This window comes from Adiantum capillus-veneris, chromosome 24 (genome assembly GCF_014529385.1).
Source record: "Adiantum capillus-veneris isolate H3 chromosome 24, ASM1452938v2, whole genome shotgun sequence".
Lineage (NCBI taxonomy): Eukaryota > Viridiplantae > Streptophyta > Polypodiopsida > Polypodiales > Pteridaceae > Adiantum > Adiantum capillus-veneris.
This window is the reverse complement of record NC_140954.1, coordinates 91,834,614-91,856,097: the sequence shown is the minus strand read 5'-3', so window position 1 is coordinate 91,856,097 and position 21,484 is coordinate 91,834,614. Positions and strand designations below refer to the sequence as shown.

General features: G+C 42.7%; 2 protein-coding genes and 1 pseudogene across 2 annotated transcripts; 2 read left to right on the top strand and 1 right to left on the bottom strand.

The window, feature by feature from the left end:
• Positions 1–1,446: 1,446 nt before the first annotated feature.
• LOC147426763 (uncharacterized) lies at positions 1,447–2,312 on the bottom strand (annotated as a pseudogene).
• A 434-nt stretch (positions 2,313–2,746) lies between these two features.
• LOC147426762 (ethylene-responsive transcription factor 1A-like) lies at positions 2,747–3,181 on the top strand. The gene has a single exon (XM_086498237.1). It carries the CDS (start codon positions 2,747–2,749, stop codon positions 3,179–3,181), a length of 435 nt encoding a protein of 144 aa, XP_086354363.1.
• Positions 3,182–3,468: 287 nt separating this feature from the next.
• Positions 3,469–21,189, top strand: LOC147426761 (uncharacterized). Its single transcript, XM_086498236.1, has 7 exons — positions 3,469–3,472; positions 3,560–3,652; positions 11,686–11,797; positions 12,348–12,364; positions 14,971–15,339; positions 20,402–20,445; positions 21,043–21,189. The coding sequence occupies exons 1-7, from the start codon at positions 3,469–3,471 to the stop codon at positions 21,187–21,189; spliced, it is 786 nt and encodes a 261-aa protein (XP_086354362.1).
• The last annotated feature ends 295 nt before the right edge of the window (positions 21,190–21,484 follow it).

Below are 21,484 nucleotides of genomic sequence, written 5' to 3'. Positions count from 1 at the left end.
AATGTAGCTTAACCTAACGTAGCTTAACTTAACCTAACTTGACGTATAAGCTAATATAACGTAACCTAACTTAACGTAGCTTAACTTAACCTAACCTAACCTAACCTAACTTATAAGATAACCTAACTTAACTTAACTTAACTTAACTTAACTTATAACCTAAACTTAACATAAAACATAAACCCCATCAATTGCATAATTCAAAATGATATTTCTTCAAAACAAGATTTTTTCATAGACCAAAATAATTTTTTTTCATAATTAAAAATGAAATTCACATCACACTACTAGCCATAGGGGGTTTTTGCGAGGGACTAAGAATTGACGGGCATCGTTTAACCGATGACGAACGCGTTGCATAGACGAGGTTTCAATCGTATAAGCAAGGATATTTTTTTTTAAAAAAAATCGGCCGTCTCATAAACAACCACTGCCATTGCATAATCGACGACTTGAATTTGTAGCCGCTGGCATAATGGACGCTTCAAATTGGTCCTTGCTTAAACGACGCAGCAAAACGAGGCTCCTTGCGACGCTTGCACACTGCCCCTTCTCTCATGTGACGAGGCGCTTCTATATTATTGTTGCAAAGCCTTTGAAATGTGACTTGCGGGAAATTATACACAGTAGCGAGCTCCACGGCAGCGCTACAGCAAAATACACAAAACAAGAGCAGGTACTCTCCCCCCCCTCCCCCCCCCCCTTTCTTCATCACTTGCCTCTTTAGTGAAAAATGCAATACCGCAGGTTTATGTAATTCAAAGGTGTGACCAAACGGGTAGGAGAGATAGGAATTTCTATTAACAATAGCGAGAGGGAGAGGAGTCTGTAGCGCTGAGTGTATGTGTGTGTCTTGAGAGGCTCCCGGAGAGCGAGGGGAAGTTATCACATGGACTACGTGCATCCGTGCTGTGTGTGTGTGTGTGTGTGTGCGCTTATGCATGTGGGCATACAGAGAGAGAGAGAGAGAGAGAGAGAGAGAGAGAGAGAGAGAGAGAGAGAGAGAGAGAGAGAGAGAGAGAGAGAGAGAGGCACAACAAGCTCCTGCGACGTGGATACAAGAAGAGAGGAAAAGAACCTGAAGAATGGCCATGCCTCTCAACCTCCGCTTCAATTCATGGGCTTAACATGTGAAAACTGAGGCACAAAAAATGGAGTCTCCAAGGTTGGGTTTGAATATTGCACTTTGTTAGTGCGTGCAAAATAGGTTCAGAGCTATGTTTCAAAAAAACAGTTCAATGTGTGAGTGTGCATGTATGTAGGCGTGCAGGTTGTGTGTGAAGGAGACCTTAATACTGCGTGCATGTGTGTGTGTGCGCGCATATGCAATGACAACTCAAAAGCAAACCTCTATCATCACACAAATTCACCAGCATATAAGTAAGAGTGCGCATTGATACAGATAGAAGAAGCAGAGCACAATATATAAAGGGGCAAAAGCTAGCTTCAAGCAGTGTATGTGTATACACCTGCGTGCAGCTTGGCAACAACTAAGCTGCAGGTGTTGTTGTGGTGGAAGGATACACCCACATCTTGAGCTTGAGACGACTGGTTTTCCTCTGTTTGGTAGGGAAGACCTCCTTCTTATCTTTAACAGGCTCCTTTGAAGCCTCCGTTTTTGGCACATGGTAGAGGCTCGTCTAGCTATCAAAGCGAAGAACGTATGCCTAATTACATCCCACATAAAGCCTCTCCCCCAGTGTGTCAATAATGTAGTAAGATTCTTTGCATACCTTCAATAGGAAAAAATGATCATTCCAGCTCACAATGTAGAGCTGAAATCCCCCATTGGGCTACAAGCCTACACTCTGCTGATCTATTGCTGCCCAAATCTCTTCAAAAGACTTCGCACATTGCAAGAAATTGTTGTAGGTGTCATCTAGCCCCTCAGGTTGGAAAAAGCCAATGAAGGAACGCTCATGATCCACTGCTAGTGGTCGTATTCTTGCGTTTATGACAGTCTCAAGGTCAAAGTGGCCATCCACAAACTTGCTTCTGTAGGCCTCAACATCAAATAGCTTCTACCACTCTGCAGATCCTTCTCGGATGAGGGTGTCATATTCGGCCTTGATGGGCATACAATTTAGGTTCTTGTGTAGCCAATCAACGATCACTACAACAAGGGCCGTGCACGCACTATCGCCGGCTGCTCTTTCGCTCCTCTGATCAATAGAGGCAAAAAATACAGATGTAGAGAACTTCATGTTACCATCCCTACTCACCAAATCTTTATGTTCCCAGCTTCCTATAGTGAAAAGCTACTCTCCAAAGTCCAAGCATTCAGATATCGCTGAAGAAAGCATTGCTTTCTTCTCATTCTGACAAACACAAAAAAAACTTATTTCCATATACAAGAGCTTTTGGACAAATTCCTAAGAATTCTCACATTGTGACCTACCATAACATCATGGGCTTCTATTAGCAAGGGCACCGCATACCTAGTTAGGTGCGGTTGGGGGCAGGGGATTGCTGGCCTAGTGGGCAGGCCGGTGGTCCCCAAGCGCAGCAGCTAGGTATGTGGTGCCTCCCTAGTGGAAGCTCGTGATGTTAAACAGTACATGCAAACAATGAGAAAGAGCCCATTTTCCTACATAAGAAAATGTAAAAACCTTCTTGTGATAAATTAGGTTAAGTTAGCAAAGATTTAGTGCATTTTTTACATTAGACTAGCCTTGGCTTTGCATTATTCAAGGTACCTCATCCATCAAAACAGATATACTCGATCCAGGCATATGACTCAGATGACATGATGGTGTATGGCATTCTTAAAGAAGTCGTGAACAAGATAGGCTGGGTTCCGCGCACCCCAAAATGCGAAGATGCATCGACGGAGAGTCACCTTGCACCTAGATCATCAACACCGCAAAATACAACTCCTCCAAAGAAAGGCATAAAAAATGGTGCTACCTCTACATTGTGCTCTACCCCTTCAAGCTCATCATTAACACCCGCAGAGCTTGCCAAGAGCTCCAACAAGAAGCATTACCGAGGAGTACGGTGTCGGCCGTGGGGCAAATATGTAGCCGAGATCCGAGACTCTGCAAGGCAAGGGGCCAGTGTTTGGCTATGGACCTTTGACACGGCTGAGGAGGCAGCTTTGGCATATGATCGAGCGTCATTGAAGATGCGCGTGGTGCACGCATTGCTGAACTTTTCCGTCATTGAAAATTTTCCATCATAATTTCTTTAAAAGCATTGAAAGTTTAAAGCATGAAATTTTCTTTTATTAATATACAAATTAATTTAAATAAATTTAATATGCATTTAAAGATTCGAGCACTCACATTCGTCCTATTTGAGCAATAAAAGAAGCTGTAAACGTTCTGGAAGCTTCAAAAATACACACACAAACACAAAGTTAAACCCTAGACCCTAAATCTACAAGTAAACATGAAAACAATCTCACCTTAGTGTTATGGGCTAACCCACAAGCAAGATCAACACTTCCGACAGCTTGTTTCGCACCAGATGTGTAAGAGGTGAGGAAGAAGAGAGCTTGAGAAAAGGCGCAAGAAGAAGAGAAATGCGTAGAGAAAGCCCGCATTTTTGTTTTTTGCAGGTACCGTCGGTACAAACATCGGTATAGGTGTCGGAAAACACGCCAGAAAGAGCGGCGGAAAGTGCATGCGCACTGACATCGGAACAGGCGCCGGTACAGGCGTTGAAAATTTGAAAATCAAAATTAAAAAAAACTTTAGCTCCCTCCATACATACCTACACATATACCGACGCCCGCCAGTGACGCCGGTAATGTGGCGCCGGAATTTAAGTGACCTCTTGTAGTGTCATGAGTAGGGATTAGATTTGATTTTTTGAACACCTTACCCTCAAGCGCCTTAGTCATGGAGTACCTTAGCACCTTAGTCATAAATCACCTCAAGCACCTTAGTCAGCAAGCACCTCAAGCTTGGATCGGGTTCCCACCTTAAGCACATCCCTAGCTTACCTAAGGTCAAAGGACTTTTAACACTAACCTTTGGAGGTCTTCAATGAAGCTAACCCTAAGGTCTTTAAGCTCCATTGGCTAGCCTCTCTCTTTGATAGATCATTTCTCATTTGGACCCCTTTACCATTGGCCCCGTGTTGAGATAAACCCGTAAGCACATGTCTATATTCGAACCCTTGTTCGCATCTATTCTCCCACATTAAATGATCAGTTTAATATGAGAAAATCATTTGGGTTGGTTAGATATTAGATTTTATGACATTACCTCTTTTATGAAGTCATAGTCATCCTCGACTATGAGGTAGAAGAGATAAAGCCTTAGTCATTAGTCAATGTTTCTTAGCGGGTAGAGGATCCCTTTTTACCCTATGACATCTTTCCAAGATGGTTGGATAATCCATTTGGTGCTTGGGAGACATAGCTGCTACAAGCTTGTCTGCTCTTTAGTCCATTTCATTCTCCCAAGTAGCGTGACAAATTCTACTTGGTGTTTGAGAGACGTCGTCATCACAAACGTGATTCTAAGTATGCATACTAAAATTTGTGCACAATAAAAAGAGAACTAGTCTTATAAGGCAAAAACATTGATCTTTTAAAAGAATTTGTACATTTGCTTACCCTAATGTAGCATTGTAAGCATTGACAAGGTTCATACTATCCTTAAGTTGTATTCCTTGCATCCATCTAGCATATTCAAAAGGATAATTTTTGAACTTAATAAGATACCATCGGATAATCTTACCATGTCGTAGTACCTTGTCTTCATGCTGAAGGATAGCCTTGGGTTGTATTTATATAATATTTTTTTCATAATCAGCTTTGCATATTTTTAGCCCAAAAAAGCCTAGTAATTAGGGTAAATTCTGCAATTGAATCAGAATATATTCAATTAAATGCACCAACCTTTATTTGATGTTACGCTCACAGCAAAAACTCATGCGTAAAGACTTCTTAGAAATTTTACACTAATCACTAATATTTGTTGTGTTCTAATGGTTGTTTGCTGATACCACGCATCCGTACCAGTGGTATCAGTCTTGAGCCCCATTTATTTGGAGATCCCTTGAGATCTCCTAGGATTACTCCTATTCTGTTAAATTTTCACTTCCTCTACTGCTTCTTCTCCTAGCTAAGAAGAAACTAATCAAATATTCATTTCTAGTAGCTCTACCATCTAAGGTTTAATAAATAATATGATAGCCTAATCTCTTTCTTTCTGTACTTGAGTTCAATTGCATGCATCATATTAACTGATATTTTGCTCTAGACTATACTCGACATACAACCTATTACCCTTACCTATATAGATATTTGATTAATCATTTATTTATTTTTTTGAAATACTTATGATGCAAGGAGGTTTATAATATCACATACCTCTAATTTCGAACAAGAAAAATTAAGTGTAAGTAAGCATGACATATCTTTGTTCACAATAGTCTCTATAGTCATCATCGCTGCAAGTCCAAGAGCATAGCCACAACTTTGATACCACTGCTACAAACAAGAGCACGGTGGCCCACAAAATAGAGAAAACAACATATTGCAAGCCATAAATCGACAAAACTATATAGCTGGCAACCATCTTTGCACATATTCCAAGCCGTACGCAATAAGAGAGAGACAGAGAGTGGGAGAGAGCAAGAGAGCGCGTGCAGGCGCACCTCCTAGAGTGGAGTGCTACACCGACACGGAGACAGAGAAGAGTGGAGAGGAGAGAAGAATAAGGCAGACAATGGGTGGGGTGCAATCTCCCCCCGTGAAAGAGTGTCCGGCCGGTCATAAATGGCCAAAGCTCATAAAGAGCACTTGAATAATCAAATACATAAAATATAATATCCTTTTGCAATAGCATAGCTCAATCAAGACTTTTCCACCTGTCAGCTACAATAAATAGTAAGATTTCAATTCCCACTACAAGAGGTACTTCACATTAGCAACTCTCGCAGTGCGACGCTCAAAAGTGAAAACCCACAGCGTCGATATGATCGTCGCTATGGGCGTCGCTAAGTTACAAGTAACTTAGCGACGCCCTTGTAACTTAGCGACGCCCATAGCGATGCCGACAGGGGTAAAAAAATTACCGAGAGCGTTCAAAAACTCAGATCTCAGATCTGAGTTTTTGGCGCTCAAGCAAACAAAGATAACCCGCGCTCTCCCTCTCTCTCTCTTTCTTCTCCACACACACACACACACACACACACACATGAGGAGAGGAAGGAGAGCCACGTATGCTCCTTCCCTCTCCTCTCTCTCATGTTCCCTTCCCCTCTTTCTCTCTCTTTCTCCCTCTCTCTCTCTCTCTCACACACACACACACACATTGTGTTTTTGTGTGTGTGTGTGTGTGTGTGTGTGTGTGTGTGAGAGAGAGAGAGAGAGAGAGAGAGCACATGCATAAACAAAACACACATACTCACATATGCATAAACAAAGAATGCATACACATACACATTGAGAGAGGAAAAGAGAGAGAGAGAGAGAGAGAGAGAGAGAGAGAGAGAGAGAGAGAGAGAGAGAGAGAAGAGAAAAGAAGAAGAGAGTTTTGACGTCGTAGGAAACTATCCCAAGAGACCTTAAAGATCTAGCCAACGAAGAGTTGAACTTAAGACTTGTTATTCAAGAGGGAAATGGTAAACCAATCTACCACACTTAGGTGATAGAAAGGTTATACCATTTTCCTCTTTTTATTGGCACACACACACCCATACACACACACACACACATGAGAAGAAGAGAATTTTAACGTCGTAGGAAACTATCCCAAGAGACCTTAAAGATCTAGCCGATGAGGAGTTGATGAACTCAAGGCCTATTATTCAAGAGGGAAATGGCATAACCAATCTACCACACTTGGGTGATAGAAATTAGGTTATACCATTTTCCTCTTTTTATTGGTGCACACACACACACACACACACACACACACACACACACACACGAGAAGAAGAGAGTTTTAACGTCGTAGGAAACTATCTCAAGAGACGTTAAAGATTATGTTAGATTTAGATTTTACGTTAGATTAGATTTAGGTTTATTTATGTTAGATTAGATTAGATTTAGGTTTATTTTTAGTTAGATTTACGTTAGATTAGATTTATGTTTATTTACGTTAGATTTAGATTTACGTTAAATTAAATTAGATTTCGGTTTATTTTGAGTTTAAGATTAAATTAGATCTAGATTTATGTTCGATGGACTAGCTTTTTTTAGATTTAGGTTAGATTTTAGTGCATGTCAATGAAGGTGCGCTTTGCATGTCAATGAAGGTGCACTCATCATGGTCAGCATTGTATGAAAAACACTTGCTCATATGAAAAACACTAAAAAAGACTCCGTTTTACTACATGAGAAAATTTCATGTGCTCACAACTTCGATAGTCCATGCGGACCAGCAATTCCACCTACATGTTCAACTGCTGCTACCATACAATAAGCCGTCATGATCAGCCAATGGAAGAGCAAATTGAGCCTACACAGAAATCTATGATGCAAGATGACGATTCCAAGGGTCACACACACACACACACACACACACACACACACACACACTACACAACCCATCAAATCTAGAGTAAGAATTAAGTGCTTTGAGCAGGCATCAACTACATTGCAAGAATGGCGTACCTGCATGCTACATACAAATATCTACTATGAAAAGATGTTAAGATGCTGTGAAATGCTACAGCTAGAGAAGAGGGAAAGGGGTTTTGTCCACTACATGCACTATCATGTAGACGTGGGTGTGTAGATTTCTTGTACCCACAAATATAGGCATTGACCAATAAAGACGAGATTATAACCCGGTGGTTCTGATCTCCGTGCACCTCTAGACCGAGGTGTGCGGGGATTGGACATGACTAGAGAATGTGAGGTAGTTTACAGTGTGAAGAGAGAGAGAGAGAGAGAGAGAGAGAGAGAGAGAGAGAGATAAAAGACGAAGAATGCCAATAGAAGATTAAATTTTTTGTCCAGGTTATAAGGTTTTTACCCTCATTATGAGTAGTGACGAGGATGTGGGGCCATCCAACCGAAACACCTATCTCTCAACGAGGATCTTATGTCCTTGTAATCAATGCAAGCATGCTGTGTGACGGACAAGACACGTTTTTTTGTAGCGCGTTCGTGAATTTGTAGAGATCGAGTTGTTGCCAATTATAACTCATCGGACTCTGACGCTGGCCAACGGGCAGCAATCTTGCAACCCAATAGACGTGTTCATAGGCGCTTTGGTCAAGCAGCATATGTGAGGCCACAAGATGTAGCCTCTGACAGCTCGGGGGATGATCATGCAGACCACATTCCCAACGAGGCAATGTTTGAGCCCGAGATCGATGAAATGAAATGATCGAGACGATCATGGATTCAGAAAGGCTTATCTATAATGATATGAAAAGTGAAGCCGATACACCATTATATGATGGAGCACGTGTGTCTAGATTGAAGGCGCTCCTGGTTCTTCTCAACATGCAGACAGTTTAGATGGAGTGATACTAGCGTCACAACGCTTTTCAGGTGATCTAACACAATTAGTTTACTTTAATAAAAAACTCTAGATGTATAATGATCTAATAGATTTTTACATAATTGTACCGTATTTTTTTCGTTGTGTAGATTGCTCAAAGAGCATATACTGCCAGCTGATAATGTGATGCCAGATTCCAAAGAGGAAGCAAGAAAGATTTTGCGAAACTTGGGGATGGATTACAATTCGATCCACGCTTGTCCTAACGACTGCATTCTTTTCAGAGGGGAATACATAGACATGGAGAAGTGTTCGAAATGTGATTCCGAGAGATATCGAGTAGATCTCCACGGAACAAAAATTCCGCAAAAGATCTTGCGACATTTTTCTCTGCTTCCTCGCATCAAGCATTTCTTCGAATGTAAGTCCATGGCCGCCCTAGCATCATGGCATGAGGAGAATAAATCTTCGGATGGTGTGCTACGAATTCCTGTAGATTGCACAGCCTGGAAACATATAGATGAAACATGGTCGGATTTTGCCAGGGAAGCTCGAAATTTGCGCCTAGGCCTGGCTATCGATGGTGTAAATCCATTTGGTCAAAAATCAACATCTTACAGTGTATGGCCCGTTGTCATCGTCAACTACAACATTCCCCCGTGGTTGACTACAAAGCAGGGGCACCTATGGCTAAGCTTGATTGTGCCGGGGCGGTATAAAGTGAAGAATATGGATCTGTATCTTCGTCCACTATTGGAAGAGCTACAATAATTGTGGATTGGCATAGAAGTGGTGCATATGAGCCGACACACAGGTCGACGGAATGCTTTGATCAGAGGCATTCTAATGTGGACCATGCATGATCCCGGACTAACAGAATGCTCATGTGATTTACACTTAAACTCAAACACTGTAAATCTTGGTTTTTCTCAGGCTTATCTATTATCATGTGTATACATGCAGGGATTCAAACAAGCGGATACAGAGCATGTGTCACATGTGGACCTAGACTGATGAATGCACGTCGGGCGCCCTCATTGAAGAAGCAAGTCTATGAAGGTCATCAAGCGTATCTTCCAAAGATCATGTGTTACGCGATGACTTTTTGGGAAGAGAGCTACCGAGGATTTCTGCACAAGCATGGTTAGAGCAGAATGAGATGTGTGATGACGGTTTGCCACCAGGGATGAAGAGACTCTCTTTATGGTACGAGTTACCATATTGGCCCCGACTCATGATCAATCACTTGCTCGATCCAATGCACATATTCAAGAATGTGGGTAATTTGCTATAAAACCATCTGACCGGCAAGAAAGAACCTTTGGGAGCCAGGGTTGACCTTAGAAATGTGGATGGTATGGAGCAATACTGGCCCGCAGACAGCATCCAATGGATCGATAAAACTCCCTAAAGCGCCATGGATTTTCACAGGAGCCCAAGAACGCAAAGTAAAAGAGACCATTTGATCTTTGTGGACCCCCACTGGCGTAATGCACTCGCTCTGAACGTGTTTTACTAAAGAAGGAAAGCTTACCAGTTTAAAGTCACACGACTGGCATAAAATGTGTCAAGTATGTTCATATTGGAATATATCATAGTGGGGATTGTGTAACAAATTCGTATGTGGACTTTAATATCATTGTTGCACGTGTTTTGTAGTTTATTTTACCGGTGGCCATTGAGGGATGTTTGTCTCTTGACGTCCGTAACACAATCTACAAACTTGCGAAGTTGGTGCAATGGATCTCACAAAAGGAGATCAATGTAGACTCCATACCATTCGCCAAACTAAACGCTATGGAGGTTGTGTGCATGTTTGAGAAACACTTTCCTACTACCATGCTAACCATTCAGGAGCATCTTCTTGTTCACATAGTTGATGAGGTGGAAATAACTGGCACAGTACATTCCAAATGGATATTCTTTTTAGAACGTTTCAATGAAAAGCTCAAGGGATATGTGCTTCAGAAGGCATGTCCAGAGGGTAGCATGGCAGAAGGTTGGCTGGTATCAGAGTCCCTAGTGTACATTGGAGAGTGGCTAGACGGATTTGATAAAGCCCGGGACACGCTATGGCGAACCATAGATGATGAGCTCATATCTGGGATTGTCATGTGCAATCTCGGTGTTGAGAAGAAGATGATGGAAAATCTAGAGGCTAAAATAAACCAATTTTGCATGCTTCACAATCCAGTGATGCAAAAGTGGATTTCACAATATGAGGATGTAAAGCAAGAGCAACAAAGGGCACGAACCGAGTGGAGACGGGGAAGACGATCATCGATGCACTATCCGACGGGTCTGGAGAGCCTACCAACATTCATGAGCTTAAGATAGTTGCAACCAATAGAAAAGCGCACAACAGTGCAATGAAGAAGTGACCGAGGAGGAGTGGGAGCACTCTCGAGGTTGCGCGACCAAGGTAAGTTTGCAATGTACGACTAGTGACTTTCTAGATTTTTGAATGGCCACTCATAATCTTTGTTGCTTGTAGTATAAGTCATACACAGCAGCATGGTGTAAAGGTCGGCATTTTAGGATGGAAAGGATCGATAAAAAGTGTTTTACTCAAGATCGTGGAATCATGGCAAAATTTGAAGAGTCTAGTCGACGACGATCCTCTGATGTAGATCTTGTGGTGGCGGAACTCACTTACTTCGGCACGCTACAAGAGATTTTGAGAATCGATTATAGAGGATTTTTTGTCGACTTGTTCGACATGCAATGGTTCAAGATAATCATGGAGGGTAGCAACGCTACTGTGCGTAGAAGAGAGTCTGGTTTTCTTGAGGTGGATTCAACTAAGAAATGGACTAACCTAAGAGACACTTTCGTACTATCCGAGCATTGTGAACAAGTAAATATGTAAATAGTTAACATCCAATTTTAGAAGTTTTGTGCTTGGAAGCTCTCATGTAAGTTATGTGGCTCTGGCAGGTGATATTTCATCGTACAAAGTCTGCATTCAAACTGGTGGTATGTCATAGAGGTAGCCCCTCGTAGTGCACGGACGTATAAAGGCTAACATGTGCCAATCACAGCGACATCAATGGAGGAGATCGGAGAAGATGTTGAGTCAAAAGCCGCTGAGGTGGTGCCAGACGAGCATCAAGCTGCTACTCTCTATGGGGTGCATGCAGAGGATTTACAAAATGAAATGGAGGACATCTGTTTAAACAGAGAGCTCTATATAGATATAGGAAGTTATGCTGAGCTTTCCAAGGATGAGAAAGAGACCTCTTAAAGCCATAAATATTGTATTTGAACAATCTAGCTCCGTTTTATAATGTATATTTTATTTACGTGGCTTTTTGTCCATTCTCTCTCTCTCTCTCTCTCTCTCTCTCTCTCTCTCTCTCTCTCTCTCTCTCTCTCTACTTGTCCATGTTTTCTTCTACATTCATTCAATATTAAGTTTAAATGTTCGTGTGTTTAATGCAGGTATGGATGATGAGGAGTTTCTTTCTTCTTTGTCATCCCAGCAGAGAGAGTGGTACGTGGAGCGTCATCGCTCTGGTGCACCATCGCGCGTTGCTACTTCGGCCGCGTCCCACTATGTTTTAGAAGATTCAGCGCGCTCCGAAGCTTCGATGTCGACGAGACGATCTTCACACTCGTCTCGTGGTGGAGACGGTGATTGTTGTGGGGATGCCGTCATCGATGCCTCGACACCACCTCGTGTTTGACGAGACTCTTTATCCTCTCCTTTGCCCGCCCCGACACCAGCCACGGCATCGCCATCGACACCAGGTTTTGCACGGCTAACGGCCGTTCCTAGCGGCTACACACCACTAACTACTCCTCCAGAAGTCACTCCATTCGACACTCCTCGCTTCGGGGCCCAGACTCCAGTGGAGACACCTAACGTCCGTACCCCCGTCGACACACCGCTAGAGACCCCTATCGGGACACCCAGGCTCACGCGTCACTGGCGAGAGGGCTTGCCTTACTTCGTTGACTTCAGCGGTGGCATCATCTTGGATGGTGAAGGCAAGAAGGTGATCTCGCGCATGTGCGGTCTTTGCACTCAGGTGTTTAGACACTACATACTAAACACCTGGAGTGAAGTGCCAAGTGATTTAAAAGACAGAGTCATTAGCATGCTTCATGACGAGTTTCCCATTCCAACACGGAATGAGCACTTCAATGAAGACCTGATGAAGGTTCAAATGCGCGAATACTGCAAGCACAAGCGTTCCGAAGTGCAAAAAGCAATTAAGCATGGGTGGAACAGACCAGATTGGCTGGCCAAAGAAGATTGGAAGGAATGCGAAGAAAGCAGTGCATGAGAATCCCGACAAGTGGAAGCAACAAAAGGAGGCAGCCAGAGCGCGAGTAGAGGCAGGGAGCTCGCTCCACTTGGGGAGCAGCGGGTGGGCATCATTTGAGGCCTATTTTGTAAGTGTTTTCTTATTCCTCTTTAGGTTTGATAGTTTAGGATTTAGGGGTTTTTAAATTCTAACATAATGGATTCTTTGTATGTTTTGACAGTGGTCGATGACAAGACGTTACCCCACATCGTACGATCGCAAGTACCCAGGCAGGAAGGGCTTAAAAACACGCTGATGGACATTCTGAGTTTTCACGGCGGCATGGTTAGTATTAGGGTTTACTCTTTTCTATTTGTTGTATTGTTTTATAAATGTCGCTATATGTTTATACTTACAGAAAGCTGTCTTATTGTTTTTTTTTGTAGAATCCGACAGATATGCCGCTTGGACGCGATGAGACGTCTGATTAGATGACGTCAGTTTAGCCGTAGCTAGATAGCATTAGTTTCCTTTTGTCATAGCATATGTATCATGAGACGACGTTTATATGTCTTTTTAAAAACCATATATATTTTTTCAATAATGACAATGGTGTTGTAACTGTTACATTTGCAAAGTTTAACAATCAAGTGATTTTGCCTATGATGTGTGCAATTGTCATTGATTTACTTTCATCAATTTACTTTTGTTAGATTTTGTATCTTTATTCTGCAAACAATATTATAGATGATGGAGTTAATGGTTATATTGTCTTGTGGTTGACTAATCTGGATCTGTATCTAAGCTTGCACTTTCTTTCAAAAGTGAATCAATTAATGAAACATTCAATATGGTTGATGGGTGAATGCCTTGCCACCAAATTTTTTTTCTCTTGAGCGTCGCTATGATCGTCGCTATATAAGGTTCTGCAGCATCGCTATAAACGTTGCTATAGGTGGCCTGCAAACGTCGCTATGATCATCGCTATAGGCATCGCTATACAGCGACGGGTATAGCGACACATATTGCGACGATGATAGCGACACTCATAGCGATGTTCCCGTATCGACGCTCTTAGCGACGCCGGGGAGTATTAAAACTCAATGTATTTCCGTCGCTAACAGCGTCACAAGTGCACACAACCTCTTGTAGTGTCCATAACAAGCACATATTAAAGCTACCTTGGAAGGAAAGGCTCTAGAGTGGCTTAATGGATTTTCACTAGCCACATTTTTGGATTATGATTCCTTGAAACTTGCTTTTTTGAGGAGGTTCAGAAAGGATAAGTCTCCAAATGACTTGCTAAAGAAAATTAGACATGTCAAGCAGGATGTTTTGCGGGTGGAAGACTATGCTCAGAAGTTTCAAACTTTGTTGAACAGGTTGGATCCGACAAAGAGACCCATGGATGATATGGTAGCAGGTTACTTTATGAGGGGATTGCGTAAGGAGTTTCAACAATCTAGCAAGTGATGATGCAGCAGCGGTATTTGAGGGGTTAGTGGAATTGGCAACAAGAGTGGAGAAGCGCTTGAGAAAATCAACAACAGGAGGATCTGACACTGAGGATGTGGAGGAATTTGATTCAGAGTCCGATACGGATGAAGAGTCCGATGAAGAAGAAAAACCCAAAACCAAAAAGAAGAAGACAAACAAAAAGACCAAGAAAGATAAGAAGAAGGAAAACGCTTCAACATCAGATAAAGGTAAGCCCAAGGAATCTGACTTTATTGCATTGGTGGATAAACTAAAGAAATTAGGGGTGAATTTTGGGAAAGAGGAGAAAGAGAAGCCAAAGGACAATGACTTAACTTCATTAGTGGTCCGGGTAGGTCACCTAATAAAAATGTAACCTATCACGTGACTTCAACAGAAGGGTATTTAAAGTTCTTGAAATATATATACAGAAGGGTATTATTTTTTCAAATTTGAAAAAAACTTACAGATTTTAAAAGGAAAATCATGATACATTATATTCTTACAAAATTCACAGATAAGGGGTTTTACAAACATGTCTTGAACGCACGTGATATGATAGTTTTACACATAGTGAACCCCCCAAGATTAGTGGACAAATTAAATTGAAGGAACTAGGAGTAAAAATTGGGAAGGAAGAAAGACCATCTATCAGATTTCTGAAAAGGTAGGCCACTTGACAACAAATTGTTGGTATAATCTGCATTAGAGAGGAAACATAATTCCACCAGGGCTACAACAAAGGAATCCCGGACTTACAAACATTGAAAGCGCACACTCGATGGAATGAGCACAATTGTGTTGTTTGCGAGAGCATTGGCAATCAGTGTGAGTGTCGCTCTCATTTGTACACACACACACACACACACACACACACACACACACACGGCACATCCATAGTACACACGTACACGTGCACACACACATGTACATACACACAAATGTACACAAGCACATACGCATAAAGGCATGCACACACAAATGCACAGAAGCACACATAGACGCACACAAGCACATACTTATAAATTCACACACGCACACACATGAACGTGCACACACGCACATAAAAGCATACAATCAGATACACATAAACACACACACATACACACAAACCCACATAAATGCATGCACGCATCCACAAACTCACATAAACACGCATGCACACACACACACACACACACATGAATGCACACGTGTGCATTTAGACAAAGCCAGGAGTCAGCTCAAGACAAATGGAAGGGGATAATAGAAACTCTAATTTATAAAGCTAAGCCACCAAGCACTCCAGTTTTGCCAACCCCAGGAACCATATATGGCAAGGAGGATGCAGGGACAAGCCAAAGATAAGGAAAGCAAAAGGTGCAAGCAGAGCCTCTCCTAATGAGGACATGGCAAAATTTTCACGACAGCATGACTGAACCCATGACCTCGCTCAAGGTCAAAAAGCGCTCCCTTTAATTAGTAGCCCGCTTTCCTTCACTATTCAAAATGGCACTATAGGGACATCTCCTGTGAACCATGGGTGTTGCACACGATACCGTGAAACAACATCAAGATCATGCTTGTCGATGTTTCAGGGTAGGCTAGGAGAAGCCTAGCGGCATCCCACACAAGACGTGGCAACAGCTTAGAGAGGAGGAGGAGTCGACAGACACGAGGTTCAGACAACAGAGAGATGCTACACAGAGTCGCCTCACTACCAGGGGTGCATCTCATCTAGATCGTGGCGGATTCGACACCTTTTGCTATGAGTTTGTGAGTATCCTAGATGTTTTCACATATGTCGTGTACGATAGATCGTAAAGTTCCAAATGAATACAAAATCTTGCAATGGGGCGAGCTCCGACATGCGGCGAGGAGATGATTGCATATCAGCAAGAATTGCTTCCTCTACTAGAGTAAGGAGAGACAGTACACTGATAGGAGTTACACATTCATCGATGATTCAGATGAGAGAGTTGAGATAAATTCTTTGTTTAATACACGCATATAAGATAAACTACTCTAATTTATTATTTATTTATCCCTCTATCTGTATGTGTGGATTCTAATGGCGGCTACACTTTGTGACATGTACATGAGTCTTTTTTGTGTATTCAGCTAGTATGACATTCTACTTTTATATTTGACACAATTATGGTTATGGTGTGGTTATGTTTGTGAATATAAACATACTTTTGTGACATGGTTATTATGATTGTTTTGGACACGTGATTACCATGTTATGGTTATATATGGTCAAATGGCCGGTTATATGGTTATGGTTATGGTAAAGAATTTATAGTTATGGTTATTGTCAAGTGTTCAGTTATGGTTATGGTTATGGTTATGCATTAATTTGGTTGTAGTTATGGAGGACATGCATTGTTATGATTTTGTACAAGTTGTTGCAATCTCTCTTGATGATGTTAACGTTTTTGCTGTCTATTAGAATATCTCGCCTTAAATCTCCTATGAGATCCTAGATGGTTGTCTTGTAGGAGGCATGCTTATTTTTTGATATGGTAACGATAAAGCAAAGAAAAATCTGTTGAAATTTTATGGGAGCACAATTGCTTTTGGTGCTACTTGCAGCTTTCTTGGGCAGAGAGCATGCAACTTGGCATATGCATGTGTCCTCTCTTTCACAGGAGTACATAATCATGTGCCATGCTGCATGCTCTCTTCCCAAGAAAGTTGTTTTTAATACAAATTCGCTATACGTGTCGAAATGCGCGTTGAAATAAACGTTGATACTATGTATTACGACTTGTATTTTGATGGTTTTATAGCGAGGCCTATTTCAACGGTTATATCAACGGCAATCGTCGGAATGATCTTGTTTGTGTCTTGAGCATAGCATACCATAGCATAGACATACATAGTAGCTATGGAAGTTTGTATGAGGAGAAGAAAGCAGAAGGTCCCTGGTGTAGAAAGGAGAAATTGTCCTCTGTATGCAACTTACACTCATCAGATTAACCTTGACCCTTCCACTGTTTTTATCTTCTCTCTCTAGAATGGCCAGTTCTAGAGACAGAGAGCAGAGACATGCTCTCATTTGCTGTGAGAAATATAGAGAAAGTACAGATATAGATACACTTTTGAGAGAGAGAGAGAGAGAGAGAGAGAGAGAGAGAGAGGTGTGCATGGGGGGCAGTAGACTATAGTGCAAGGCTAGTGAGAGAGAATCTTGTTTAGGTTGGATTGCATAGGTCGGCCTAGTCTTATAAGGCTACCTTAAAGATTTGGAATTATCACAGGAATCGAGTAAACACTTTCTCTTTATAGATAACCCTTGAAGATGTTGCATATCAATGTTCCTTTCACTTTACACTTCTTTTGGACACGTAAAAGATTGTGGAGTACTACTCTTGAGAAAAATAGAGACCTCAAAAGTCTGATCTCTTTTGGACACGTAAAAGATTGTGGAGTACTACTCTTGAGAAAAATAGAGACCTCAAAAGTCTGATCACAAGCTTCACTTTACATTTGGCGTGCACAAGATTGTCGCAATATTGAAAATTGAGGGCCAAAGCAATTTCGATCTCTTCAAAATTGTTATGCTAGAAGCTGTATTAGTGGAGAGGCAGCGCATACTACGTGTCTTATTAGTGGCTCTCGTATATTCAACTAATTGACGGTTGTAGCTGCAGGTACCAATATAATATAACCAGCTTGGACAGCACTGAGCACACTAGAAATTGTGAAGGGGCCGTGCGGATATAAATTGAAGTGAGGGTCGCCATTATTGTTAGGAAGATAGCAAGGAGAGTAATCATAATATGGGGCTCAACAGTAAGCTGCTGTACTGTGCTAGTAGTTATGGTCATGCAGGCCGGGTAGACATGATGAATACGCAGAAGCTGAATAATATGGGGGTAGTGCTGGCCTTGCTACTGATTATGAGTGGCTGCTGCATGCAGCTGATAGGGGTGGCAAAGGGGGACTCATACTCGTGCAAGGGGTCTGTGCTATGCAAGGGGCTGGCGCAGAGCGACTGCGATGCGGCGAGGCGGGCGATTGTGGCGGGCAATCGCTACTTCACCGGGGCAGCAAGGGCTCAACGGGGGTGTGCTATGGCCACTGCGGCCTCTTCGTGTCGGGCAACATGTGCGACCTCACGGGCACTGAGATGATCACCGCCTTCGACGAGCTGCGCGCCCACAACTGCGCCAAGTGCGGCTCCAAGACCTACAGCGACGGCTGCAAGTTCAAGGCCGACTACGTCACCGGCTGCTGAACGCGATTAACGTTGCCGCCTGCCGGCCTCAGCAGTTCGATCACGGAACTCGTCTTAAGCAATAACTGTAACTCTTACATTTTTCACGGCCCCATGAGGTTCTGAGCTCGAAGAAGCTCAGCCTCTTCGTCACCTACCTATCTAAATAAAACGTTCCCTTAGCGTTGCTCTCTCATCAACGTTTGCCCTCATAGTACTTTCTAAACTACTCTTGTTACGACTTTTGTTAGGGTGACAACGCCCCCCCAACCCTTCCCTTTTTCTCACCCCGCTGGCCTTTTTCAATATAGAAACTTCTCCACTAACAAATCCAAAAAACAAAGCGAACCAGCATACATACTCGGTTTCATATATAAAATTTCATGCATAAGCTATTAAAACATCTATACAAGGTAAAATTTATGTTCTATGAAGTATCATGTAGAAGCCTTGTGGCATCTCTAAGTTTATTTCTCTTTACGTAGGGAATAAGCCGAAGTGTTGGGGTGGAGGTTTAAGTCTCTTATGAAGCTAGTGTGGTTCTTTTTTCTTGTTGTTGCAAAACTCACAATTGTGAGTGGATATTGTTAAGAACATCAGAAATATACACCAACCTCGAGCTCAGACCGAGCCTTGAGGGTCAAAGGATTACAAGTTTTCTGCTTGACAGAGAGATCACAACTACTCTAGGCTTTACTTATTACAAGATGTCATGTATTGTTCTAAACCATGAGTCTTCCGAGGCTTGTTTGCCTTCTATCATGTGGATCGTCACTCTGCTCTTTTGTATGATTTCACAAAAGCTGTCCACCAAATCTAAGATAAGACCACTTCAGGGCCAGAAGTTTGTCGTGCATCACAATCCCCTTCCACTTTCCCCCTTTCTATCCCAGTTTTGCTACATCAAGCATTTCCTTGGTCATGATAGCCCAAGCTTGGTCCTGTTTAGCCAATGATCCCATAAATTTGGCACAAAGGGCCTCAGCATGGGATACAGGGTTAAGAATGCCAAGCCCTCCTTGGTCTACCGGGCGAGCAACTACCTCCCATCTAGCCCACTGCCATGGCTGGAGGTTTTTGTGTTGTTCTTCCAAAGAAGCCTTTTCACTGTTTTTAAGAATTCTTTCCAGTTACACTTAGCCATCTTGACCACGGGGCTGAGAAAGCAATATACGAGATCATAAAAGCATTAATCTCTCTAATCCAGCTTTGGAAGGGGAGGAGAACAAACTCCCATCTTCTTTTTTTCGACCTTATTTTTTCAATGACCCATTGAAATCTTTGCTTGTGGGTTACGTCCACCCCTCCGGGGGGCTCCCAGGTGTCTGAAAGCAGTTTGGAAACCTTTCAATGTCTTATTAAAAAAAGAAGAACCTGTGCATGTGGTTCTTCTTTTTTAAATAAGACATTGAAACGTTTCCAAACTGCTTTCAAAACTTTGGCATTTTGTAATATGTAGGTAAGTTAATCCTCTTGTTGGAGGGAAGTGTTGCAACTTATCTATAGTCTAGATAATGGGGGATGCAATTCGGCACCCCCTAGAGACACCTGTTAGATGACATAGTGTCTTCTATCCACAAGCGATGGATGCAAGGGAAGCCTCACGTGGGGAGTTAACTATTGTGAATTGTTGATGGGAGATGGCCGCCCGTGTGCCATTGAAAATGCACATGCATTAAACCTAGCAGTTGGTAGTCACCCTTGTCCATCGGCTCTATGCCAAGGCCGAGGACTTGCGATTTGTGTCCTGTATTTTTGAAAGCAGGTGAATAGTTTTTTTTCTGCTCGCTCACTTTTTCTCTTTATCCTTATGTTCACCATAACCGCTCTCCACATCTTGCGTTCCCTAAATCACCATAATTTGGAAGTAGTATGATCGTGGAGCTAGACGTTATGAGCCTCTCTTGCCTTTTTTTGACTTGCTTTCCTCTCTAGCATACTCGCCTTTGGTGCCAGAATGTCTTCTTCACTATGACGTGCTCAGAGGTCACCATCGCAGCTCGGTGAGACCGCCGCCATAGCCACCCGATTGGCTTCAGCAAGTTCTCTCTCTCTCCTCTTTCCTCTCTCTCTCTCTCTCTCTCTCTCTCTCTCTCTCTCTCTTTTTGTGTGTGTGTGTCTCTCTTTCACTCTCTTTCCTTATGCTTTTCATAGCCACTCTCCATGTCTTACCTTCCCTAAATCGCCATCAGAAGCACGTATGATCGCAAAACTTTTTTTTTTTTGCAATCTAAGGCGATGTCACTTCCCCCCCCCCCCCCCCCCCCCCCCCCCCCCCCCCCCTCTCTCTCTCTCTCTCTCTCTCTCACTCTCACTCACTCACATGTTTGCCATACCCACTCTCCATGTCTCCCCAGAATGCATGTGACTGGCGGAGGCGGAGAGCCAACATGCTGGGAGCATGCATTATGAGGGAAAGGTCCCCTGACCTTTCCCTGCCATCAAGAGTCGGCGGGAGGAGGACAGATGAGGGTTGCATAGTGTCACTATTTTGGGTGTTGAGGTGGCACGCTCATAGAAGACAATTTTTTTTTTCATTTCGATAGTTGAGGTGGTCGTAGCTGGTGCTATTCCCGCTGCTGACGTGCTATAGGTTGAGCTAGGGAGGCTGATGAACACTATTTTTATATGATGGATGTTGATGTGTTAGAGATCTAACGGTCACTGGTCCTGATTACACTGAGGAAATTGCAATAAATGTAAGGTGCACAGCTGCAACCCACCAATTCCCAACCTTGACGGGGTAGGGAATGGTCATTTACTGACCATTCCACATAATATTGACGACCCCATGGCGACCGGCGGAGGCCGGGAGCATGGTGGGAGTCAATATTATGGGAATGGTCAGTAATGACCATTCCCTACCCCGTCAAGGTCCAAGGGAGCCGGGCCAAGTATTGGTCTCTGACTCAAGGCAGGTACAGTCGTGCAATAAGATACAGCATGCGGGTTATTCTGCATGCATGTTGAGGTGTCGTACACTCCTCAACGCAGCTACACCCCGTCATTCTGCATGCTGACGAGTCGTACAATGAATGGCAATCATTGCCATGAAAATTACGCGTGTTGACGTGTCTGACATCTGACGGGCATCAGCAAAAATTACTGTTGGGAATTGCTACTAGGTTGACGACGCAGATGGCCTG

What these genes read in the sequence shown, in the direction of transcription:
- LOC147426761 (XM_086498236.1), top strand. An exon ending in TGAATGCACACGTGTGCATT is followed by an intron (nt 15,340 to 20,401) that starts TAGACAAAGCCA and finishes CTCTCCTCTTTC; the next exon opens with CTCTCTCTCTCTCTCTCTCT. An exon ending in CTCTCTCTCTCTCTCTTTTT is followed by an intron (nt 20,446 to 21,042) that starts GTGTGTGTGTGT and finishes AATAAATGTAAG; the next exon opens with GTGCACAGCTGCAACCCACC.
- LOC147426762 (XM_086498237.1), top strand. Translation starts at nt 2,747, where the DNA reads ATGATGGTGTATGGCATTCTTAAAGAAGTCGTGAACAAGATAGGCTGG.